The sequence below is a fragment of the Halichoerus grypus genome, chromosome 7 (genome assembly GCF_964656455.1).
Source record: "Halichoerus grypus chromosome 7, mHalGry1.hap1.1, whole genome shotgun sequence".
In the NCBI taxonomy this organism is placed as follows: domain Eukaryota; kingdom Metazoa; phylum Chordata; class Mammalia; order Carnivora; family Phocidae; genus Halichoerus; species Halichoerus grypus.
Window position 1 is genome coordinate 95616471 of NC_135718.1, and position 26921 is coordinate 95643391.

The following is a 26921-nucleotide window of genomic DNA, read 5'->3' on the forward strand; positions in this document are numbered from 1 at the left end:
TGAGAAGTTTGGGTTTTCACTGAGCCTAGGGACAAGTAGGGCACAGAGGAAGTTTAATTATTTCTGAATCCTCCTCATCCTTCAGAGTCAGCCCACTTCCTGAGGGCATTTTTTTTTACAATCTTGCCTCTCCTTGAACTCCTATTGCCCTTGTTTTTTTGTTTTTTGGTTTTTTACTGTAAAATTTGCTGTACCATTATATTATATATTATGTTTTTTCATGAGATCTTTCAAGACTGAGTTTTCTTTGAGTGCAGGGAACATGTTCATTACTTCTATATGTCTGCAAATATTCGATAAATATTGTAAATTATGTAAGTGGTAACATCTCAGCCACTGAAGGAATAACATTGGCATCTGCCCCATTAGATATTTTGCTAGAATTAGTCATTTGATTTTTAGTAATTTTCTTACCAAATGAAGCTGAACTGAAGAGAAAGGCTTTGAACTTGATAACATGAGCATAATCAAAAAGGATTAAGAGAAGGGTATGAAAGAAGGAAAGAATTATCTTCTTTCTCTCTCAAAAACAAAACAAGTATCACCAAATTAAATATGCACCAAATGGAAAGAATCTTCCTTTTTAATTAGCCTCACAGAAAATTAATGATGAACTCTATTAGTTAACCCCCCTCATTTTATATATGAGGAACTGACATTCAGTAGAGGAAGTGGATTGCTCACATCCTACCAGGATGGAAAAGACAACCTTAGTACTTGGAGCATTTTTGTTGGCACAGTACCTGGCCACTGCCTTGAGCTTTATAATCCCAGACAATGATGGTCCTTTCTGTAGTGGCAACGATTCTTTTCAGCTGTGAGAGGTAATCACATCCTGTGATCCAGGAGGTGTCCTGAGGGAAAAATACAGAATTGGGAGAGGGGGGCTAATATGTTTTGGTCAGTCCCATGGCGATGGTTACTAAAGAGTAGGTTAGTTACATGAAAAGCCCCACTTTGCCCCCCTCCTTGCAGGGGAGTCTTGCAATGTCTCTTCTTTGATGTCTGGAGGAGACGCTCTCATCTTTCGCACCTTGACCCTCACCTTGAGTTTCTCAGCACCACCAGCTGGAAAATGATGAGCTCATGCCTGTTGCAGCTCCCTGGAGGCACAGAGTCACCAGCAGAGTAGGCATCTTTGTGCACTCCTCACTTTCCTGCAAACACCTCTTCCCGGGGACGTGGGGAGGCTGGATTAAGCCAGTTCTCTGGCCCTGTCACCATGCATAAAATTTTTAGCTAGAAAAGACCTTAGTGATCATCTGGTCAATAACCAAGTTGAGCCCGATGAGTTTGTCTTGCGTTGCCTAACGTCACCAAGTTGGCATGGGTAGGATCTGTCATGTCAATGACACACGACGAAGCAAGAACAACAGTTCCCATTTAGGAATGCCTACCATGTCAGACACTCCCGCTGCATGCATTTCAGACCTACGTTAGGAATTCTAACATTTGTTTCAGCCTTAGAAGCAAAGGCGCAGAGGCTCAGAGAGAAGGCAGACTCGTCTGCCAGTGGCCTGGTGCCCTCCTGTGCAGTTCAGGGCATTCAGTGCATGTCAGCAGGGTGAGAAGGCAAGCATGTCCCCATCTCTCACAAAGCCATCGTGGGACTCTGAAAGCAACTCATCATAGCTTTGCAGCTGCTGCAACTTCGCGTCTCCAATTAGCAATATGGATTCAATAAAATCGGACTCAAAAATTTTATGCAAATTTCAAGTATACAATACAACGTTTTCAAATTATTTCTCTTGGCCCTTTCCTTGTTGTTCTCACAACTTGGATTGTGTCCTTTTTTTTCATTCCTCAATAGGGGGCGCTCAGGAAAACTTTGGTGAGACTTAAATGGAAACTTCCAGGGAGTAATGTCTCCAGGTGCCTCTCTGAAATAAATTTAACTTCAGCAAGCAAGGTGAGGGTCCTCCGCTGTTGCTCAAGGTTTAGTTCTGATCCTAGTCAGTAGACTTATAATATGAAAACATCTTATTCTTAGAGCCTATTGGACACTGCACTGAGACTGTGATTAGTTATGGAGCAACCATCACCACAGTCCCAAATCGGACTTCATTAGGAGTTTACAAGATGTACTTACCGTGACATTGGTGCTGGTCTGGACTCTCATCTATGAACAAAGGAGGAGAATAATGAAAGCTAGTTGGCACTATAATTAAAATTGAGAATGTTGGCTCTAAAAGAGCACATTATCTCCACGGTTTAATCTCACTCGTCATTTCTTTTTCTTTCTTTCTTTTTTTTTTTTTTTTTAAGATTTTATTTATTTATTTGGGGCGCCTGGGTGGCTCAGTCGTTAAGCATCTGCCTTCGGCTCAGGTCATGATCTCAGGGTCCTGGGATGGAGCCCCGCATCGGGCTCCTTGCTCAGTGGGGAGTCTGCTTCTCCCTCTCCCACTCCCCCTGCTTGTGTTCCGGTTCTCGATTTTTATTTATTTATTTGACAGAGAGAGCGAGAGACAGCAAGAGAGGGAACCCAAGCAGGGGGAGTGGGAGAGGGAGAAGCAGGCTTCCCGCTGAGCAGGGAGCCGGATGCGGGGCTTAATTCCGATGTGGGGCTTGATCCCAGTATGCTGGGATCATGACCTGAGCAGAAGGCAGACGCTTAACGACTGAGCCACCCAGGCGCCCCTCACCCCTCATTTCTACCTTCCGTGAGTTTCCTCCGTTTCTCATTTCCCTCAAAAACCTGGCTCTGTGTTCACCGCTCGCTTTGGACATGGTTGGTTGGTGCTTCTGTGGCTTGTCTTTAAGCCTGATGACTCTGCTCTTAGAGTCTTACACTATATGAATGATTTTTCCCTGTTTGCAAACTGCTTCCCCTTCTTTAGTTATTCAGAGCAACATAGGATATCAAAAATTGGGAATGCAAAATAATACTAACAACAATGGCAAGAGTAGTCCAAGATGCTAACTAGGTCAATATGAATACAGCTTGATGTTGAGGGAAAAATACTATTTCATTTGAAAGTTATCTCTCAGGTTCCTGAGATAGGTAAGGACACTCTATCCAGTGGGCTTCCTCTTTTACTGGATAAGTATTTATTGCATGAATCTCATGCCAGGGTAGTGTGCTGGTTGAGAATCATAGATTTATTCCATGCAGAGCTGTAGTGTACTTGAGCAGCCTCTTCTCCCCTTAGGGCATGCTAATTGCTGCCAAGGTCAAGGTTAGTATTTGAAGTCTATTAACGACCTAGTTTCTTTTGCATGGTCATGTGGTCTTGGGAAAAGTACAGAAAATGGCTGCCCAGAAGGAATAGATTATGTGAAAAGAGGGAAAAGTAAATTAGATCACTGAAACTGTTCATCATTGTTATCTCAGACTGTCTTTCATCTGAAGAGTTCAAAGAGGCTTTTCCAACCAGGGACTTTTTTCCAGATAGGAAAAATTAAGTGCCCTCAGGAAACTGGTGAGCAGAAAATAGAACTCCTGTGGTTTTCCTCTCCTATTTCTCTACTTCCATCCTTAGTGGAAAGCACATGTTTAAATTTCTTTTATCATCTTTAAAAGTTATATAATCCTTATGGATATCTTCTAAATTTTGAAAATCTAGCCTTTTTTGCAAGAACTTTTATTAATGACATTTACAGTCTCTATCACCAAGCCCTCTTGAGAACACTGTGAAAATCTTTAACTGTGTTTATTCTACTTTACAGGAAACCTAAATTATGGATTAACCTATTATAAGACATTTTGTGTTATTAATGACTACCTTTTAATAAATTTTTCCTGTGACCTACCTTCCCTATTATTTTTTCACAGAATGTGTCATCCTATTTGTAAGACATGCAACATTCAAAATACTATTTATTCCTGGTGTATCAAATCTTCAAGTAATTTTTAAGCAATTTTTTCTCTCCAGTTGCATGGTTTTTGTAAGAAACAGATGTGTTAGTGTGTTTGTGAGTATACATGTGTGCACCTCTAAGCACGTGTGAATGAGTGTGTGTGAGCGTGAGAGAGATGTCTGTGGAAAAGTGAAAATGCCACCTCACTTATGTCACATGATCCTGAACTATTTCTTTATGAAGATCATTATTTTTCTTCTCATGTTCTTTACATTCCATCCTAGTTCTATTTTTGAGGAAATAAAGGTAAGAAAATGAGAAGGGAAATGAGGCACCAAGGAGAAAAGAGAACGAGGAACGTTTTCATGTTTATATGAGGCAATCCAGTTTTGTTTTCGCACCATTTGTCCATAATTGCAACTACCAACATTTCCTGAGCGCTTACAGTGATGCTAACTCAGCACTTTGTGCGTATTAACTCAAACAGCCTCAGTTCTGAATGAGAAGAGAAGCGGGGGCATGGAGATGAATGGGTAACATGCACAGATGGCAAGTGTCCGAGCTGGGCAGGGATGCCAGACTCCACATCCACACCAGCAACCTTCTACTGCCCCTCCCCGGGGCCCAGGCAGCCTGCTCCTCTGACGGAATCCAGCTGTTCTGATCCCTGAAGGGCTAAACATTACTGTTGGAAATTTTAATCGTGTAATGATTACCTTAAATATAGTTTACTTGTATAAAGCTTGTCTCTTGGAAATGAACTAATAATTGGAATTATTTGCTTTGATATTTACTTTTTGATATTCACTTTTATTTTCATAATGAAATACTGTGTGGTATATCATTATACATTTCAATAAAATCTCTCATAGTTTGGAAGTGGAAGCCCAAAACTTATAAATTTAGAACTATGAGACAATAATAGTAATGCCCTACATAGACATGGGGATTGATCGTTCATGTAGTGCTTCTATGTTCCTTGTGTCATTTACATTCATTACAACCCTCTGAGAGAAAGAGGACCAGTTCTGGTGTCCTCATTTCATAAATGTGAAAAGAGGCATGAAAACATGTAAGTTGGCTTATTAAGTTTCCTATTTAACAGCATAGCTAGTAAAATAGAGGAGCCAGAATGTGAGCCCCTTTTAACTCCAAGTCCAAGGTTCTTGTTGGGACCTTCTATACTTGTTAGGATTATGACAAAATCACTTGGCTTGTGAGTTTTTCTGATTTTATCTAAGAAGTTATCCAAGATCACCCTTTAATTATGCTGATGCCACATGGTTCAGTAAGACTCCCTGAGGAGTGCCTGGGTGGCTCAGTTGGTTAAGCTTCTGACTCTTGGTTTCAGCTCAGGTCTTGATCTCAGGGTCATAGGATCGAGCCCTGCATTGGGCTCCGTGTTCAGCATGGAGTCTGCTTGAGATTCTCTCTCCCTCTCCCTCTGCCCCTCCCACTTGTGCTCTGTCTCTCTCTAAAACAAATAAATAAATCTTAAAAAAAAAAAAAAAAGATTCCCTGAGGAACACTGCCAAATGCAGTTACCAAAATCTCAAAAATTGCTCCAGGGCTCAGCAATCCTCTCATTTTAGCAACATCTGGCTTTAGTTTTTGGAATAACTCTGAAATATGTTTATGTTTTCTGTTGCACCTGATAAATATGCATAATACATAGACAGAAGAAGGAAGGAAGGAAAGAACAAATGAACAAATGAACGAATGAAAGGAGGAAGGGAGGAGGGAAGAGGGGGGAATCAAAGCTGTCAAATTACCTGGCTATTAAAGACTGTTATTAATCCTTTCTGAGAAGCTGTTATTAGTAAATCCAACTGAGGGATCTTGACAATGCATTTAATCACATCCCGTCTTCTACTACCTGTCAACAACATAATATTCAATTCTCAGCAGTAAAGATCCTAAAACTCATTTGTTAGGTTTGTTTTTAAAAAGAAAAGAGTAAGCAAACAACTTTTTTACTTTTTTGCTTAAAAAGTAGAGTAGAATAAAACCATAAAAACCAGCAACTGTTGCTTTTTTTAGCAATGATTTTTTTATTTAAATTCAATTAGCCAACATACAGTACATTATTAGTTTCAGATGTAGAGTTCAATAATTCATCAGTTGCATATAACACCCAGTACTTATTACATCATGTGCCCTCCTTCACGCCCATCACCCAGTTACCCCATCCCCCACCTACCTTCCCTCCAGCAACCCTCTGTTTGTTTCCTAGAGTTGGGTCTCTCATGGTTTGTCACCCTCTCTGATTTCTTTCCATTCCATTTTCGCTCCCTTCCCCTATGATCCTCTGTGCTATTCCTTATATTCCACATATGAGTGAAATCAAATGATAATTGTCTCTCTCATCATAATACCCTCCAGTTCCATCCATGTCAATATAAATGGTAAGTATTCATTATTTCTGATGGCTGAGTAATAGTCCATTGTATATATGAACCACATCTTTATCGATTCATCTATCAATAGACATCTTATTGCTTTTTAATTATCCCCGGAGATACTAATCTGAATCTATGACACTTTCCAATTCAATGTGGTGCATGAATTCCTAGAGAAAATATATATACACCCATCCTCCTGCCACATATTTTGCAGAGAACATGTTTTCTAAACATCTTTTGGAATCATTCCATTCTGAGATTTCCACATCTCTCAGGAATTTTTTCTTTGAGCTGTCACCATCATGATTTACACAGAATAAAAGCCTAATATGATCTCAGGCTTTCGGGCATAAAAGAATAAAACCACCTTAATATTGTTATTAAGGGTTTGTTTTTGCTTTTTCTTTGTGAGTTTTGAAAAAAACCACTGGACACCTTCATGTTTTTTTGCCTATGTACTGAATTGATAAAACTACATATATGGGTCCTCCTTCCAGCCTGATTAGTTTTTATAATTGTAAACTCCTAGGAAAAGCAAGTGGATGGATCTCATACTCCAGTATTATCAGCCTAATCCATGCATTCTCAAGAGACAAAATATGGTCCTCAAGGGGGTGCAGATTGGTTCATGGGGAGATGTAAATGAGTCTTGCTCCTTGTGTGTATAAATCACAGATACACAAACTTACATAAACAGATACATATTATATCTGACATATTAAAATGTCATGGAGTGGGGGGGGTACAAGGGGGTGCAATCAGGTAAAAAATGTCTATAAGACTCCTTAGGGATCCCTATAATGAAAAAAATACGAAAATAATATAATGAAAAGCTAATGAAAGGAAGGTTAAGAACACTGTCCTATTCCAAGCTACCACCATTCTCTCTGCTTACACTCTCCCCACCCTGGGCTATTTTCAACATGGAAGCCATAATGAACATTCCAAGTGTAGCTCAGACCATGCCTCCCCTCTGTGCAGGTTTCTTGCCCTCTTCGTTCCCCCCCACCCCCAGGCCCAAACACCTAATCCCACACTTGCCCTCTCTTCTTGGGCTTTCCTCCCCACCCCCCCCCGGTCTCTCAGCCCCTGCTCAGGTGGTCTCCCCACTGCCCTCTTCAAATTCCAACACCATGCTCCCATCTCCAAACCAACTTCTCCCCACATTCTTGCTTTATTCTTCTCCACAACCTGCTTACTTCATTCTTTCTCTATAGCACATTACCATCTGACACATTATATATTTTACTCCCCATTAGAATGTAAATTCCACAAGGTCAGAGATTTATGATCTTGTTCACTGCTGTGTCCCCAGCACTTAGAAACGTACCTGTCACAGAGCAGAACTTAGCAAATACTGGTTGAGTGAATAATGAACTACAGAACCCAACTGCCATTGAGAGAAATGCTTTCACAGTTCTAACTTAGGATGCCAGCTACATGTCTCCCCTGCCCACTGGCCCTTCTCTCCCCAACAAAGGGGTGGTGGCAGCAGGGACAGTCCCCTAGCTTCTGTTCTTTGATGATCATTTCCATGGCTTGAGGATAGGCTCTGGTGAGGTCTAACGGTTGGGCTGAGGAAGGGTGGAAGACAAGGGTGGGCTTGGTTCACAAATGACTGCAGTAAGTTTAGGTGCTTTTTTAAGGAACACCAGATCTGATCTACACTACATGCTTCGTCTCAGAATCCAGGATGAAATGGAGGACAGGGCAGATTCTGGGGTTCGCCTTTCCTCCTCCTGGACTTCTTCCTTAGAGGGAAGAAAACTGGAAGTGTCAACAGTGGAAAGGGATGGAGAGGATCAAATTTAATAAGAATGCCATATGTTCTTGAGACTTCTTGAACTGAGATGACCCCCCCCTTTGTGATTGGCCCAAGTTCACAGTTTTATAGATATCAGGAAAACCTCCATGTGATAATCAAGGGAAGAATGGGAAGGAGTTCTACTTACTAAAAACTTGAAAATTTCATTTTAAGAAAATTTTAAAATAAATGTGATTCCATTTGGTGCTTAGACATGCAGTATTGAGATGCCATTGTACAGAGCTTTAACTCGAGATCTGAACATTTCCAGAAAAATGTGAATTGTTTCCCCCTCATATTCCTTATTTAGTGTCCCTCAGAGCAATGATCATATTTCAAACTCAACTGCAGGTATAATTTCTGTTTTAGTTCCAAATTTTTTTTTGAGAAAATGTTAAAGCCCATATTAATTTAGAACGGAAATTAAAAATATCACCTGAAATTACAACTCGCTGTTTTCTGGAAACAAGAAAAACCAAATTTTCTTCATCCATCTGGGAAGCAAGAGAATCTTCTTCAGAGGAGAAGTATCCAAAGATCTAAAATGCCAAACAACACACACAAACATGTAAAATATCTTGAAATTAGCTATAAAGTAACATATTTGATGTTGGTTGAATTTAAAGTTTAATTTGCATGAATGGTCAACACCTTGCTTTCTAAAGGCCAGGGTATTGCCCATAGCAAGAGAAGACAGTTAATTATGTTCAACACATCATATGCTGACGGCACATGATTTTTGCACAGTTGCTGATTCTTCTTTCTGATGGATGAATCGGTGTACCAGGCTGGTATCTTTGCTCAGACTGATAGTTCTTTTAAGAGCTAACATTTGTTTGGAAATCAAATTAGCCGTCATCAGACGGGGTCCCCACTGAGAACCTCGACATTGAATTTGGCCATTCTCAAATGGCCATTCCTACCCATTTTCCATAAATCTTCCTGGGCAAGTTTTTTCATCCCTACTAAGGGGACTTTTGGCATTTTAGAGATAGTACAGTTTCTCTATATAACTGTTCCAAATGCTACTCACTAGACACTGCATGAAAATAAATTACTATGAAAGAATCCCAAGGAGGAAAAGTATTCTTTGTGAAAAAAGTGTCAAATTCTGTAATTCCAAGGAATTTGAAAAATAAGATAGCTGTTCTTCAATTGTCTTATACATAAGCAGAAGTAAAATTCTCATAAATTAATGACACAATTATTTCTAATACAGTTGAGACTAGTTAGTGCTTGTCAGTGAATAAACGAATGAACTGTGTAGAAGGTCTGAAGCATTAGTGTATGTACAAACCACTGGGAATCCCTTTAAAGCACAGATTCTGATTTAGTTGGTCTGGGGTGGGGCCAGAGAGTCTGTATTTCTAATAAGCTCCTCATGAGGGACCACACTTTGGGTATAAAAGATCTAGAGACTGAGTCCTTTGAAAATGATCAAAACCAGCCATCTATTAGCTTTTTAAAACAACACTTGTTTATTTTGATGCTAGTTGACAGTTTAGCAACTTATCTTAACCTATGTTCCTTCATCAGCTGCTTCACAAACGGTGCTACTTCTTCCTTTACCCTCCCCCACGTCCAGACCTCCCAATGCACAATGACTGCCCTAATCATTTCCTACAATTAGATTTCATTGTGGGAAAGTCAAGATCATCTAGACATTCTCTCTTGTGTTTTCCCTTCTTCCCACCAGCAAAATCAGTATCCAATAAGAGCCCCAATCATTTTTCATCTTTTCAGAAATCACTGCTCATTTTCTATGTGTACAAAACCTGTGGATTTAACATCTAGTGCCCTGGGAAGGATTGAGAAAAGAGAAAGAAGCCAGTTTCCAGTAGACCTATGTTGGAATGGACAGGAATCTTGTGTCATTGTGGTTTCTTCATCCTCACTTATTGGTGTAATATCCATTTAGCAGTCATGTATTGGTCTGCAACTTATTATTTATTTATTTTTTTAAGTAGGCTCTCTGGAGCTCACCCAATGCGGGGCTGAACTCAAGACCCTGAGATCAAGACCTGAGCTGAGATCAAGAGTTGGACACTGAACCAGCTGAGTCACCCAGGTGCCCCTGGTCTGCACCTTAGCGCTGTGTCATTTGAACCCACAATATGGCCCTCTGGCAAAGAGCATGCGCTGTGGAATCAGACAGCCCAGTGTCTGAATTCCAGCTCTACAACTACTTGGCATTCAGAACTTGGATAAACACCTTCACCCCCTTATGTCTCAGTTTCCTCATTAGTAGAATAAATAAAAGGACAAGGTTCTTTCTTTTAACTGATGTCTAAATGAGGTGATGTGTGTAAAGCATTTTGCACTGTGTCTGGTACATAAGAATTGTTTAAGACAAATATTAGCTATAACTATCATTAAAAAGCCTAGATTAAGAAGGCCGCTTGGAAGAGAAGGAAAAAATAATAAATTATATCAATACCACACCACTCATGAGAAAACTGACCTCTCTTTGTGGATAGTACTTTAAAACTGTCAGTCCAGGGGCGCTGCCATATTGGTCAGGGGCACAGGCTCTGTGTGGGTTTGTAGGGAGTGGCCAGGCTTCATCCTCCCGAGGTTTCCATCAAAACCAAATTCACCTCCAGAAAATACTTTCAACACCAACCACCAAAAGGCTCTGGGAATGAGGCGGAGCAAGATGGCGGAGTAGGAGACCTGGATTTCATCTGGTCTCAGGAATTCAGCTGGATAGGGATCAAACCATTCTGAACACCTACAAACTCAACAGGAGATTGAAGAAAAGAATACCAGCAACTCTCTGAACAGAAAAGCGACCACATTCTGGAAGGTCGGATGTGCGGAGAAGTGAATCCGAGGTGATATTCGGGAGGATAGACGGCGGGGGAGGGGCCTCCGTCAGCCGCTACTGGCAAGTGATAGAGCCGCGGAGCACAAAATCGGAACTTTTAGAAGTCTGCTCCGCTGAGGGACGTCGCTCCAGTGGCTAAGCAGGGGGTGGAACCCTCGCGAGACAGTGTGGTCTCAGGACCCTCAGGGTCACAGAAAGACTGGGGGTGCCTGACTGTGGCAGAGCTCCCAGGTATCGGAGCGGGGAAGCCGGCTGCAGAGCCGGAGCCGAGGCGCGGGCTCTCAGCTCGGGGTTGTCATAAACCGTGATCCGGGGCACAGTCGGGCCACTGCTCCTCCAGCAGGGACCCAACAAGCAGCAGATCCGGGGATACTCCCCTTTCTCCGCCGGGAGGAGTGATGCGAGAGCGCACCACAGGGATCTGCTGGGTTTGGAGACTCCACACCGAGTCGGGTGCCAGAGATAGAAATGCCCAGTCACAGGCTGGGTGAGCACGGAGTGCGGCCGGAGACCGGGGAGACAGGAGTGACTGACTGCTTTTCTCTGGGGGCCCTGAGTTCTTGGCTCCTCTGGGGCAGAGATTGGGAGGCCGCCATTTTTGCTCTCGGCCTCCAGAGCTGTACGGAAAGCTTGCAGGGAACAAAAGCTCCTGAGAGCAAACCCGAGCAGATTACTTAGCCAGGACCCGGCAAGGGCGGGCAATTCTGCCTCCGGCAAAGACATTTGGGAACCACGGCAACAGGCCCCTCCCCCAGAAGATCAGCGAGAACAGCCAGCCAAGACCAAGTTTACTGATCAATGAGAACAGCAGAACTCCAGCACTACGGGAATACTGCACATACAATCCATGGCTTTTTTACCATGATTCTTTAGTCTTTCAAAGTTAACTTTTTTTTTTAACTGTCTTTTTTTTTTTGAATTTTTCTTTTTCCCTTTTTCAACCTACATCTTATCAATCCCTTTTTTAAAAAGCATTTTTATTTTTCATTTTTAGAGTCATATTCTATCCCTTCCTAGTAGTTACCTATATTTTTGGCATATATATATAAGTTGTTCTCTCTTTAAAATTTTTTCTTTTTTTTTAAATCCTCTTCTTTCTTTTTTCAAACAACTTCTTATCAATTCCTTTTATAAAATTTTTTATAATTTTCATCTTTACAGTCATATTCCATCCCTTCATCATATCAACCCTTATTTTTGTACATATATAAGTTTTTCTTTCTTTAAAATTTTGGGAGGCACTTTCTTCTAACAGACCAAAATACACCCAAAATCTAGTGTGGGGCACTGATCTATGTACCAGCCTGATCATATTTGATCATATTCTGGTTTTTTTTGTTTAGTTCTGTTTTTGTTTGTTTTTATCTTTATCTTTTTCTTTTTCTTTTTTTTTTCCTTTTCTTTTTTCTATCTTTCCCTTTCTTTTCCCCCTGCTTCAGGTCTTTTCTGATTTGTTTAAAGTATATTTTCTGGGGACATTGTTACCCTGTTAGCATTTTGTTCACTCATTAATCTATTCTCCTCTGGACAAAATGACAAGATGGAAAAAATCACCTCAACAAAAAGAACAAGAGGTAGTACCGACTCCTGGGGACCTACTCAATACGGACATTAGTACGATGTCGGATCTAGAGTTCAGAATCATCACTTTAAAGATACTAGCTGGGCTTGAAAAAAGCATGGAAGTTATTAGAGAAACCCCTTCTGGAGAAATAAAAGAACTAAAATCTAATCAAGTCGAAATAAAAAAGGCTATTAATGAGGTACAATCAAATATGGGGGCACTAACTGCTAAGATAAATGAGGCAGAAGAGAGAATCAGTGATATAGAAGACCAAATGATGGAAAATAAAGAAGCTGAGAAAAAGAGAGATAAACAACTACTGGATCACGAGGGCAGAATTCGAGAGATAAGCAATACCATAAGATGAAGCAACATTAGAATAATTGGGATCCCAGAAGAAGAAGAAAGAGAGAGAGGGGCAGAAGGTGTATTGGAGCAAATTATAGCAGAGAACTTCCCTAATTTGGGGAAGGAAACAGGCATCAAAATCCAGGAAGCACCGAGAACCCCTCTCAAAATCAATAAAAATAGGTCAACACCCCGACATCTAATAGTAAAACTTACGAGTCTCAGAGACAAAGAGAAAATCCTGAAAGCAGCTCAGGAGAAGAGATATATAACCTACAATGGTAGAAACATTAGATTGGCAACAGACCTATCCACAGAGACCTGGCAGGCCAGAAAGGACTGGCAGGATATATTCAGAGCACTAAATGAGAAAAATATGCAGCCAAGAATACTATATCCAGCTAGGCTGTCATTGAAAATAGAAGAAGAGATAAAAAGTTTCCAGGACAAACAAAAACTAAAGGAATTTGCAAACACGAAACCAGCCCTACAAGAAATCTTGAAAGGGGTCCTCTAAGCAAAGAGAGAGCCTAAAAGCAACATAGACCAGAAAGGAACACAGACAATATACAGTAACAGTCACTTTACAGGCAATACAATGGCACTAAATTCATATCTTTCAATAGTTACCCTGAATGGAAATGGGCTAAATGCCCCAAACAAAAGACACAGGCTATCAGATTGGATTAAAAAACAAGACCCATCGATATGCTGTCTGCAAGAGACTCATTTTAGACCCAAAGACACCCCTAGATTGAAAGTGAGGGGGTGGAAAACCATTTACCATGCTAATGGACACCAAAAGAAAGCTGGGGTGGCAATCCTTATATCAGACAAATTAGATTTTAAACCAAAGACTGTAATAAGAGACGAGGAAGGACACTATATCCTACTTAAAGAGTCTATCCAACAAGAAGATCTAACTATTGTAAATATTTATGCCCCTAACATGGGAGCAGCCAATTATATAAGGCAATTAATAACAAAAGCAAAGAAACACATAGACAACAATACAATAATAGTGGGGGACTTTAACATCCCCCTCACTGAAATGGACAGATCATCTAAGGAAAAGATCAACAAGGAAATAAAGACTTTAAATGACACACTGGACCAAATGGACTTCACAGACATATTCAGAACATTCCATCCCAAAGCAACAGAATACACATTCTTCTCTAGTGCCCATGGAACATTCTCCAGAATAGATCACATCCTAGGTCATAAATCAGGTCTCAACCGGTACCAAAAGATTGGGATCATTCCCTGCCTATTTTCAGACCACAAGGCTTTGGAACTAGAACTCAATCACAAGAGGAAAGTCAGAAAGAACTCAAATACATGGAGGCTAATGAGCATCCTACTAAAGAATGGATGAGTCAACCAGGAAATTAAAGAAGAATTAAAAAAATTCATGGAAATCAATGAAAATGAAAACACAACTATTCAAAATCTTTGGATGCAGCAAAGGCAGTCCTAAGAGGAAAGTATATAGCGATACAAGGCTTTCTCAAGAAACAAGAAAGGTCTCAAGTACACAACCTAACCCTACACCTAAAGGAGCTGGAGAAAGAACAGCAAATAAAGTGTAAACCCAGCAGGAGAAGAGAAATAATAAAGATCAGAGCAGAAATCAATGAAATAGGAACTAAAAGAACAGTAGAACAGATCAATGAAACTAGGAGCTGGTCTTGGAAAGAATTAACAAGATTGATAAACCCCTGGCCAGACTTATCAAAAAGAAAGGAGAAATGACCCAAATCAACAAAATGATGAATGAAAGAGGAGAGATCACAACCAACACCAAAGAAATACAAACAATTATAAGAACATATTATGAGCAACTCTATGCCAGCAAACTAGATAACCTGGAAGAAATGGATGCTTTCCTAGAGATGTATCAACTACCAAAGCTGAACCAGGAAGAAATAGAAAACCTGAACAGACCTATAACCACTAAGGAAATTGAAGCAGTCATCAGAAATCTCCCAACAAACAAAAGCCCAGGGCCAGATGGCTTCCCAGGGGTAAAGAAGAATTAATACTTATTCTTCTGAAACTGTTCCAAAAAATAGAAATGGAAGGAAAACTTCCAAACTCATTTTATGAGGCCACCATTACTTTGATCCCAAAACCAGACAAAGACCCCATCCAAAAGGAGAATTACAGACCAATATCCCTGATGAACATGGATGCAAAAATTCTCACCAAAATACTAGCCAATAGGATCCAACAGTACATTAAAAGGATTATTCACCACGACCAAGTGGGATTTCTCCCTGGGCTGCAAGGTTGGTTCAACATCCACAAATCAATCAACGTGATACAATACATTAACAAAAGAAAGAACAAGAATCATATGATCCTCTCATTAGACGCAGAAAAAGCATTTGACAAAGTACAGCATTCTTTCTTGATCAAAACTCTTCAGAGTATAGGCATAGAGGGTACATACCTCAATATCATAAAAGCCATCTATGAAAAACCCACAGTGAATATCATTCTCAATGGGGAAAAACTGAGCGCTTTCCCCCTAAGGTCAGGAACGCGGCAGGGATGTCCACTATCACCACTGCTATTCAACATAGTATTAGAAGTTCTAGTCACAGCAATCAGACAACAAAAAGATATCAAAGGCATCCAAATCGGCAAAGAAGAAGTCAAACTCTCACTCTTTGCAGATGATATGATACTTTATGTGGAAAACCCAAAAGACTTCACCCCAAAACTGCTAAAACTCATACAGGAATTCAGTCAAGTGGCAGGATATAAAATCAATGCACAGAAATCAGTGGCATTCCTATACACCACCACCAAGACAGAAGAAAGAGAAATTAAGGAGTCAATCCCATTTACAATTGCACCCAAAACCATAAGATACCTAGGAATAAATCTAACCAAAGAGGCAAAGGATCTGTACCCAGAAAACTATAAAATACTCATGAAAGAAATTGAGGAAGACACAAAGAAATGGAAAAACGGTCCATGCTCATGGATTGGAAGAACAAATATTGTGAAGATGTCAATGCTACCTAGAGCAATCTACACATTCAATGCAATCCCCATCAAAATACCATCCACTTTTTTCAAAGAAATGGAACAAATAATCCTAAAATTTGTATGGAACCAGAAAAGACCCCAAATAGCCAGAGGAATGTTGAAAAAGAAAAGAAAAGCTGGCGGCATCACAATTCTGGACTTTCAGCTCTATTACAAAGCTGTCATCATCAAGACAGTATGGTACTGGCACAAAAACAGAGAGATAGATCAATGGAACAGAATAGAGAGCCCAGAAATGGACCCTCAAATCTATGGTCAACTAATCTTCGACAAAGCAGGAAAGAATGTCCAATGGAAAAAAGACAGTCTCTTCAACAAACGGTGTTGGGAAAATTGGACAGCCACATGCAGAAGAATGAAACCAGACCATTTCCTTACACCACACACAAAAATAGACTCAAATGGTTGAAAGACCTAAATGTGAGACAGGAGTCCATCAAAATCCTAAAGGAGAACACAGGCAGCAACCTCTTCGACCTCAGCCGCAGCAACTTCTTCCTAGAAACATCGCCAAAGACAAGGGAAGCAAGGGCAGTAATGAACTATTGGGACTTCATCAAGATAAAAAACTTTTGCAAAGCAAAGGAAACAGTCAACAAAACCAAAAGACAACTGACAGAATGGGAGAAGATATTTGCAAATGACATATCAGATAAAGGGCTAGTATCCAAAATCTATAAAGAACTCATCAAACTCAACACCCAAAGAACAAAGAATCCAATCAAGAAATGGGCAGAAGACATGAACAGACATTTTCCCAAAGAAGACATCCAAATGGCCAACAGACACATGAAAAAGTGCTCAACATTGCTCGGCATCAGGGAAATCCAACTCAAAACCTCAATGAGATACCACCTCAGACCAGTCAGAATGGCTAAAATTAACAAGTCAGGAAATGACAGATGTTGGCGGGGATGCGGAGAAAGGGGAACCCTCTTACACTGTTGGTGGGAATGCAAGCTGGTGCAGCCACTCTGGAAAACAGTGTGGAGGTTCCTCAAAAAGTTGAAAATAGAGCTACCATATGATCCAGCCATTGCACTACTGGGTATTTACCCCAAAGATACAAATGTAGGGATCCGAAGGGGTATGTGCACCCCGATGTTTACAGCAGCAATGTCCACAATAGCCAAACTGTGGAAAGAGCCAAGATGTCCATCAACAGATGAATGGATAAAGAAGATGTGGTATATATATACAATGGAATATTATGCAGCCATCAAAAGGAATGAGATCTTGCCATTTGCAATGACGTGGATGGAACTGGAGGGTATTATGCTGAGCGAAATAAGTCCAACAGAGAAAGACATGTATCATATGATCTCACTGATATGAGAAATTCTTAATCTCAGGAAACAGACTGAGGGTAGCTGGAGTGGGGGTTGGGGTGGGAGGGATGGGGTGACTTGGTAATAGACACTGGGGAGGGTATGTGCTCTGGTAAGCGCTGTGAATTGTGCAAGACTGTTGAATCTCAGATCTGTACCTCTGAAACAAATAATGCAATATATGTTAAGAAAAAAAAAAGAAGAAGATAGCAGGAGGGGAAGAATGAAGGGGGGGAAATCGCAGGGGAGACGAACCATGAGAGACGATGGACTCTGAAAAACAAACTGAGGGTTCTAGAGGGGAGGGGAGTGGGAGGTGATGGGTATTAAAGAGGGCACGTTCTGCATGGAGCACTGTGTGTTATGCACAAACAATGAATCATGGAACACTACATCCAAAACTAATGATGTAATGTATGGTGATTAACATAACAATAAAAAATTAAAAAAAAAAAAACACCTGTCAGTCCACTTGGGGATGGAACTGGTTCTCCTCATAAAAAAGACTAATCAGGCAGACAATGCAATAAGTGGATGGTGTGGGAAAGGGTCACTGGGAGAAGTTTGTAGGACTGCCCCAGCCAAACAGAACAGGGAGGGAAATGCAGGCAGCTCCTCGCCCTCCTAGTCCATCAGGTGCCTGCAGCCTGTGTGTCCTTCCTTAACCCAGTTTAGAATCAGGGGTGTGTCACCTCAGTCACATATCCCCATAACGGTCCTTCCTTCCCACTGCTGCACTGGGCTGGCAAGAACCCCCTTACTCCCCACTGCGGGGTAACACCCCTGCCTGTGTGCCTTGTACCTATGCCGCTGTGGCTGATGAGCCTCAGAGAAAATCGCCCATTGGAGGGGCCCTGGATCATTCAGGTGCTCCACCCTCCTGGGGCTTCGGTGCCCCCAGCTGTCACCCACGCTTCCCTAAGTGATCCCCTTCGTGGTGCACAACAATAGAATCAAGCCTGATGCACTCCTGTCCCACACATGCGCCCACCTCCTTGTCACTTTCAACAGCTGACCTCACCTCGCACTTCAGACGACAGGGCCAGCCACCAGACGAGAGCCTCCTTGGCATTTCTTGCCACCCTAGTTCCAAAACCAACCTGGGTCTGGACACACCTTTTCTTCCTTCCATCCCTTGCAGAGGAAGATATGTTTCTCCTTTCCTAATCTCTCCGCCTGTTCTCTGCGTCCCATCCCCTTGATGCTATCCTCAGAACTTGTCACCTTTCCCCCTCATTATCACCCCTATCTCTCTCGCTTTCTTCTGATTTCTTTCTGGCATGTTCAAATCTTGCACATCTTTAGGGGGCCCTGGCTAGCTCAGTCGGTAGAGCATGTGACTCCTGATCTTGGGGTTGTGAGTTCAAGCCCCATGTTGGGCATAGAGCTTACTTAAAAAAAAAAATCTTGCACATCTTCAAATCAAAAATACAACAAACCTGCCAAAGGCAATTATGGAAAATAATCCTTAGTCCCTTTCTTGCGCTTCTGTCTCAAGCTTCCTATTCCAAGTGTCGTAACTCCTCCCACTGCTGTCGAATTTGAATTCTTCTTATCTTCTTGAACTCTGACACTTTCCCCTCTATGTTAGTCCTCTGTTGCTACCAAAACAAAGGACCGCAAACATAGTGACTTAAAACAACACCCATATATTAGCTCACAGTTCCATGGAAGGCCAGCATGAGTCTCAATGGGCTAAAATCCAGATGTCAGCAGAGATGTGTTCTTTATTGAAGACTTGGGGAAGAATCTGTTCTAAGCTCATTCAGGTTGTTGGCCTGAGGTCCCGTTTCCCTGCTGGGTCTGACCAGAGGCCTCTCTTCAGTCCCAGGACATGGGCCCTCTGTCTCACACCAGCAGAGGCCCTTCAAATATCACACTGGCCCACGCAGATAATCCAGCATAATCTTCCTACTTTAATTCAGCTGATTAGTAACATTAATTGCATCTGTAAAATTCCTTTGTAGCAGCACCTAAATTAATGTGTGATTGAATAACCAGGGCATGGGAGTCTTGGAGGGGGCACCTTTAGAATTTTGCCTATCATACCCTCATTTTTATTTTTTTATTTTATTTTTTTTAATTTATTTTTTTAAAAGATTTTATTTATTCGACAGAGAGAGCGAGAGAGAGAGCACAAACAGGGGGAGCAGGAGAAGGAGAGGGAGAAGGAGGCTCCCCGCTGAGCAGGGAGCCTGACGCAGGGCTCGATCCCAGGACCCTGGGATCATGACCCGAGCCAAAGGCAGATGCTTAACCATCTGAGTCACCCAGGCGTCCCATATCCTCATTTTAAAAATGCAGTTCAGTATGATTTACATTATTTGTGCAAAATACAACAAAAATGTGGCCAACACTTGCAATCAATTTAACTCCAGACAATAGTGGGAGATAATAATTTTTAGATGATAATGTGAAATGATGATGTTAATGATGCTTATTTCCGGGCGCCTGGGTGGCTCAGTTGGTTAAGCGACTGCCTTCGGCTCAGGTCATGATCCTGGAGTCCCGGGATCGAGTCCCACATCGGGCTCCCTGCTCAGCGGGGGGGTCTGCTTCTCCCTCTGACCCTCTTCCCTCTCGTGCTGTCTGTCTCATTCTCTCTCTCTCTCAAATAAATAAATAAAATCTTAAAAAAAAAAATGATGCGTATTTCTGGGCTAATGAATTCCAGTGTTTCTCAGGGTCAGAGAACTGCACACCATATGTGTTGTCACCTAATTTGAAATAACGTTCTACATGTCTATAATACCTATATTTTAAAAGCAGTTTACAGATAGTTATTTAATTCAATTTGCAATTTGGGGGTAATTCTTACACAGTGATGGCATATCTGTTAAACGTCTGAGAACAGATGTGGGAGACTGTCCTTTGAGAAGCCATATTGGTGCTTTCGACTAGCGATTGGGTCCAAAGCCAGATTCTACGCCTACTAGTCAAATGACCTCAGGCCCATTCCTTAATTTCTCTGTGCCTGAGTTTTCCCATCTGTAAAAAATAATTACCCAACCTTATGCCTTGGTGTCAGAATCAAATGAGGAAATCATAATTAGATTACTTAATAATTAGGAAGATAAGAAAGTACCTAGACGGCTCTAAGTACCAGATAGGAAGTCAATCGATGTCAACATTAGAGTAAATGTAATTCTCAGTTTTACAAGAAACAGTACAGAAGCAGAGCTCAGGTGTCCTCTTTTCTAGTTCAAAGCAGTCCACTGGGCACCTCTGCTCCCTGTCCAAACAGCACATCATCCATGCAGTCTGTCCTACCTGTAATTTGTAGTCACATCTATAGGTACTTGCCATCCTGTAGGACATCTGGTCTTATGGAAATGACAAATTTTGCTATTCTGACTTGTAATAACACAATATTACACTGCTTACCATAAATAATTTCCAAAGGATGCTAAAAACTACAATTTCCTGAGGAAAAATTTAAGAGCCTTTTTACCAGATAAACTCCAGAAGGGACAGCTAAAGCTTTACATTTTGAAAGGAAATGTTTCAATGGAGCAATGTTTCTAAAAAGCAGAAAACATCTTTCCTATGGTGAACTATAGCCTCAAGGATCTTAAATTTCTCTTTCAACAATTTAAATTTCAGATGAGTCATTGTGCATGTGACATGTCTGGAATACTTTATAACTAGTATTAATAATGCATTAGAGTATTAATTTTCTTTAACTATGTTATTTAAAGGACTTGCTCCATGCTTTAAGTGATTCATTTATTTAACTACACTTTTTTCCCCCTGATTACATAAGGAACATGTAGAACATTCAAAGAAAATAAAAAGCAGATAGAAGAAAATAAAAACCTGTATTCAACCTATTTTTTAACCTACCCTGGAGTATTTTAAAAATATTTTTGGGAGTGCCTGGGTGGCTCAGTCGGCTAAGCGTCTGCCTTTGGCTCAGGTCATGATCTCTGGGTCTTGGGATCAAGTCCCGCATCTGGCTCCCTGCTCAGCAGGGAGCCTCCTTTTCCCTCTCCCTCTGCCTCTCCCCCCTGCTCATGGTCTCTCTTTCTCACTGTCTCTCTCTGTCTCAAATGAATAAATAAAATCTTAAAAAAAATACTTTTGAAGTTAGCAGATACAGTTTTAGATTTATAATAATTCACTTAAAATCACTTTGGGGTGAACACAGTCATAGGCATCCCATATAGTGTTACATGCTTCCTTTTAAAAATTAATTTGAGTATGTTCCTAGAAAAAAAAATGTGTTTATGAATTGCCCACTGGAAATGTAGACTAAAGTTGTATTGTAGGGAAAGTGGATTGTATCTGTATCAGAATTACCACTGACTAGTTTTATAAGTTTAATACCATTACATTTCCTTGGATCTCTTTACATCTAATTTTTCTCCTTATAAATTAAAAAGGCAGGTCTAGGTGATGTTTTAGTTGAGTTAGAAGGTTTCATTATTCTATAAACGTCCATTTTTCCAAGTGCATTTGAATCAAAAACCTAGAGAAAGAAAGTGCACCTATTTACAGCATTGCTACAGCAAAGAGATTTATATTCAGAATCAGCTTTGGGGCGCCTGGGTGGCTCAGTCAGGCTCAGGTCATGATCTCTGGGTCCTGGGATCGAGTCCCGCATTGGGCTCCCTGCTCAGCGGGGAGTCTGCTTCTCCCTCTTCCTCTGCCCCTCCCCCCAACCCACTCTTGCTAGCTCTCTCTCTCAAATAAATAAATAAAATCTTTAAAAAAAGAGAGAATCAGTTTTGTACATTCATGCCTGACTTTAAAAGAATAAACCCAGTTCTTCTTACCTGATAAGGTTAACATTGGCTGATAAAAAAGAAATGGTAGTCTGCACTGAAACAAAGTTAGTCTCCCAGCGCTGAATTTCCATTTTACAGATGATGGATCTGAAGCCTAGAAAGGTTAGGTCACACCGCCTGGAATAGAAATGCCTCTTAGGAGCATTGGCACAGATAGTTTGTGAGGAAAATGACGGAACAATAGAAGGAGAAGCTTCCTGCAATATTTTCTCAAACCTCGTTTTTCTTCATGTACATACAGTGTGCGGAGGCTGCTCCCAAGTGTTTCTATTAAACTTGCATGTGGTTTATGAGGAACACAAGTGATATAACAGAATAATGTCATATGAAATTCCTGCAGAGAGAAGGAGAAAGTCTCAGCTCCAGGACCAAAACCAATTTTCTCTGTGGCTTTCGGTAAGTCAATTAACCTTTCTGTGTTTCATTCACAGAAAGGTTATTATTACTGTAAAACATTCCCCTCCACAATCTACATGGTGCGGGGGGGTGGGGGAGCTGCTGTGGAGATTAGATGAGAACATAGGAGGTGTCTGAAAAAAAAATGTAATATAATTATGATGTTCTAACTGGAAAGGAAAGGAGAAGGAGAAAGAGGGAGTAGATGTGGAAAAGAACGGGGCTCTATTTCCTCACCCACACAATGAAACAATCTGGATCTTCTTTACTCATTCCTTCATCCATTTATTTCAAGGACAAAGAAGTGTCCTGTTGACTTACAACAAAACATTTGTGACATAATTCTCTCTCTTTGAAACAGAGAACCCTATAAAATACACAGAGACCAAATTCTCAGTTAATGGCGTAGAACTCCAGGTAAGTGGATTGACCATGTCTCATTTGTTCGCACCATGGGACATTTTTTGAGCATTATTTTTCTGAATCCAAGTCTGTAATATAATATCAACAGACTTCTGTTATTTCTTGAGATGCATAAATTATTTGATGTTGACATGAATCACTTGTTATACACTCATTTTCATATTTTTAGTGATCCAAAAATATTGCATTAGAAATTCAAGCACATGAACCATTGAGCATGTGAGAAATAGTCATTAAAAATTTGAGAACAGTGAGGATATGTGATTCTCAAAATTATTGCTACTCCAAGTTTAGTGACAGAGAATTCAAGTTATCAGTAGATGGGACAATATCCAAAGGATGTACCCAGTGTGATTGAGCCCAGATCCTTGAAAAAATATGTATATTTTGTACACTTACAACATTTAGGAAAAAGCCATTTCTGTATTCCTACAAAATTACTGTCTTATTGTTCATTTGATTTCTTAAACTCTTTTAATCTTTGGATGGTTAAGGGCTTTTGTTGATATGTATATACATATGATATCATATATATTTGTCTTCTATTTTATTCAATCAGTGAGTTAAAAAAGACAGAACAGCCACCTTTGCACTTGTAGTCTTGCTTTCAGGTCCATGCCCTGGGGCCTATGCTCATAGGGCAGCACTGTCCAGCTGAACTGTTTGCAAAGACAAGAATCTTCTATAATCTGTTCTATCCGAGATGATAGTCACTAGCCTCATTGGATCTTGAACCTTGGAAATGTAGTCCAATTTGAGTTGAGGAGTTGAACTGTTAATTTAATTTAAATGTAATTAAACGTAACTAGCTAGTGGCTACTCTTGGTCAGCTCAGCTTTAGAGGGTCCCACTCTAGTTCAGGAGGCTAAGGGGCCATTATCCTGGGACCCCAGAATTCCCTGCCTAAGGGGCTCCAAGCCCCGTTCTAGCCCCTGAAGCCTCTCATCCAGGTACATCCTCATGAGGATGGACCACACACTACTGGTTGGTGCACCCCTTGGATTGAGGGGTGGCCAAGGCCGAGTGTTCATGGAGGAAGAGCTTAGACACAGGGACTGGGGTGTCCTGTCCATGTTGTGTGTGCGTGGTTCCTCATGATGTAGGATGGAGCCACTAGTACAAAAAGAAGGGGCTAGCTCTCCCCTTGTCTCCATGTTTCAGTGTGAAACTACAAAGTATGAGAATTTTAAATTCTAACTTGGACTCCCAGGGCATTACTAAGGCATATTTGTCAAAATTGGAGGATAGAATATACTTGATTTAACAATTAGCTGAATTTATAATTTAAAAACATTTACATATTTGATATATGGGCCTCTATTTATACATTTGCCCAAATAAGAAGGGACATTTTGCACATTTGACTTATCTGTAAAACTAGTTGACAGTAAATAATTTGAAATCACATTCTTCAGAATGAACACTCCTGATCATGGGGGCTAATTGTATCATTTTCTTTGATCTTCAGATATCTAAACACACTATATTAAACTTTTCTCTCTTATGCTTGTGCTCTTAGAGAACAAGGCCAAATGTCTTCTTATTCTTTCTGAAACAAAGTTGAACTCTTTCTATGGGATGTGGTCTGTCCATATTTGAGTTGTTTGTCAGCAAAATTCTGTGTTTGCTGATCAGGACAAATTCCTTCTATGTCTATTTTGACATTTTTCTCTTCTGTCCAATAAAAACATAATGAGAGCCATATACATAACTTTAATTTTTTTAGTAGTCACATTAAAAATGTAAAAAGAGTGAATTAGTTTAATTTTCTTTATTAAAAAGATTTTATTTATTTATTTGTCAGAGAAAGAGAGAGAGCACGAGCAGGGGGAGCGGCAGGCAGAGGGAAAATTAGGCTTCCCGCTGAGCAGGGAGCCCGATGTGGGGCTCGATCCCAGGACCCTGGGATCATGACCTGAGCCGAAGACAGAGGCTTAACTGACGAGCCACCCAGGCATCCTAAGAGCAAATCAGTTTTAATAATATGTTTTGAACCTGCTATGTCTAAAATATAATTTCAACATGTAACCAATATAAAAAGTTGCTAGTGAGTTATTTTACACTGTTTTCATATATTACATCTTTGAAATCCAGTGTGTATTTATAATTACAGCATGTATCAATTGAGACTAGTTACATTTCCAGTCCTCAACAGCCCCATGTGTCTAGGGGCAAGTGTTTTGGACAGTGCGGTCTAGAGTTGCTAATGGTTCAGTCTCAGATGATGGTCTTTCCTAGCAAAGCTTCTTTGAGATTTTGTGTTGTTGTACTTTCACTGAGGATAAATCCAACATTTCTCAGTCATTCTTTGACTATCTTATTAATACAGCTGTCTGGTTTTACCTGTACCATCTAAGCAGGGGGCATATCCAGATCCTGGCCCAACCTTTGCCCAGGTGTTCTACCTTTGGTAATATCCAGCAGTTACTGTGAAGTTCTATGTAGTGTATTCTGACAAAATGACCAAAATTCAGTCTAATTTTAGCAACACAAACATTAACTCATGATAGTTCCAGAAAAACAGGTCACCACTGTATAGAAATTCAGGTAACCACACTGCAAATCTCAGAAATCTGCTGCTGAAAACCCAAGACATATTGAAAAATTGACCATTGAATATAAAGCTATAAAGGCAAACTCTACCAAACAGGCTGGAAAGAAAGAAAGAAAGAAAGAAAAAAAGAAAGGAAAGAAAGAAAGAAAGAAAGAAAGAAAGAAAGAAAGAAAGAAAGAAAGAAAGAAAGAAAGAAAAAAAAGAAAAGAAAGAGAAAGGAAAGAAGGAAGGAAGGGAGAGAAAGAAAAAGAAGTAAGCATGGCATTCATGATTCATTGTCTTTGATATATGAAACTTGTTCTCTGCTGATCCCTTTCCACTTCCATTTAGATTATATATTTTTATATATGTGGTGCTTTCATATTTTTGCTTTTGATGTCATAATCAAGCAAATATCTAAGTGAAAATCATATTCTTATTTTTCATTTCTTGCAAAAAAGTACAAGCTTTAAAAATATACTCCACAGTAGAATCTTCATGCTAATCCATAGGTATCCTGGGCTTGTTAGTACTCACCAGAAGTTTGTGAGAATGTTTTTCAATTTCTACAAGCAACCGAAAATATTTATAAGAATTATTAAATTGACATGGAGTGTATGAAAATTCAATTACTGATGTGTTGGGGTATCTATTAGCCTAGCTGCATTAATTCCAAAAGTCTGTTTTATTGGAATTCTATTAAGTTTATAAATACTATCAAATTACTGGGGATAGTTGGGATCTTTGCAAATTGAGTCCCTTAATTATTTTCCAGATCTTCTCTTACTCCTTCAATAAAGTGTCATAGTCTTATACATTCCTTAATAGATTTATCCCATGGCATTTTTTGCTATTTGTTGTTCTTGTGAATGGAAACCTTGTTTTGTTTTGTTTTGTTTTTCTTGTTAGTTATATATGAGAATGTCCAGGAGAGAGTTACTGCTTATGTTTGTGAAAGTTATTGATTCTGGCATGTTTCTCTTCTTTGAATTCTCCTGAAACTCCCTTAATTCTAATAGTTTGCCATCTGATTCTATTGTATGTTCTTGGTAGACAACTACATCATCTACACAAATAATGACAATTTGCATTTTTAGTTACATTTTTTTTACATTTTTATTATGCTTTTACTACATATCGTTTCCTTTTTATTTATTTATTTTTTTTGTCTTTGCATTACTTAGAATTTCCAGTAAAGTGTTGAAAAGTAAGTAAAGATAATAGGCATCCTTTTCTTGCTTTTAACTTTAATGGGAATGTTTCTAGTATTTTACTGTTAAATATGACCCTTGATTAAAGAGGTTTCTAGAAGTCTCTATGGTGAACACGTCCTAACGTAACTCCCCTCCTCCCCACACACACGAGTCACACCTTTGTGGAAACTACATCCCTTGAGAATGCCTAGAACCTGTGACTTGCTTCTAACCAAAGGAATAAGGCAAATGTGCTGGATTGTTTCTCCCATGACTATGTTACATTATACAAGACCATCTTCAGGGACTGTGGAGAAAGCCTTGAAGAAGCAGAGCTGTGAACTGCCTATGTAGTACGTCATATGGCAAAGAACTGCAGACATGAGGACACCTTCCTGTCTCCAGCTTCCAGCCAATAAAAAGCTGAGTCCCTTAGTCATACGACAAGGAAATGC

The 26921-nt window shown here is 40.2% G+C and overlaps 1 protein-coding gene across 1 annotated transcript in view; it reads right to left on the reverse strand.

Moving 5' to 3' along the window:
* Positions 1-26921, reverse strand: part of WDR64 (WD repeat domain 64) — a 149436-nt gene that overhangs the window by 114784 nt on the left and 7731 nt on the right. Inside the window, exons 3-6 of the mRNA XM_036121626.2 lie at positions 8444-8546; positions 5574-5677; positions 2090-2119; positions 744-854 (exon numbers count right to left, since the gene is read on the reverse strand). Coding sequence (XP_035977519.2) covers positions 744-854; positions 2090-2119; positions 5574-5677; positions 8444-8546 — 348 coding nt within the window. The remainder of the gene's footprint in view (positions 1-743; positions 855-2089; positions 2120-5573; positions 5678-8443; positions 8547-26921) is intronic.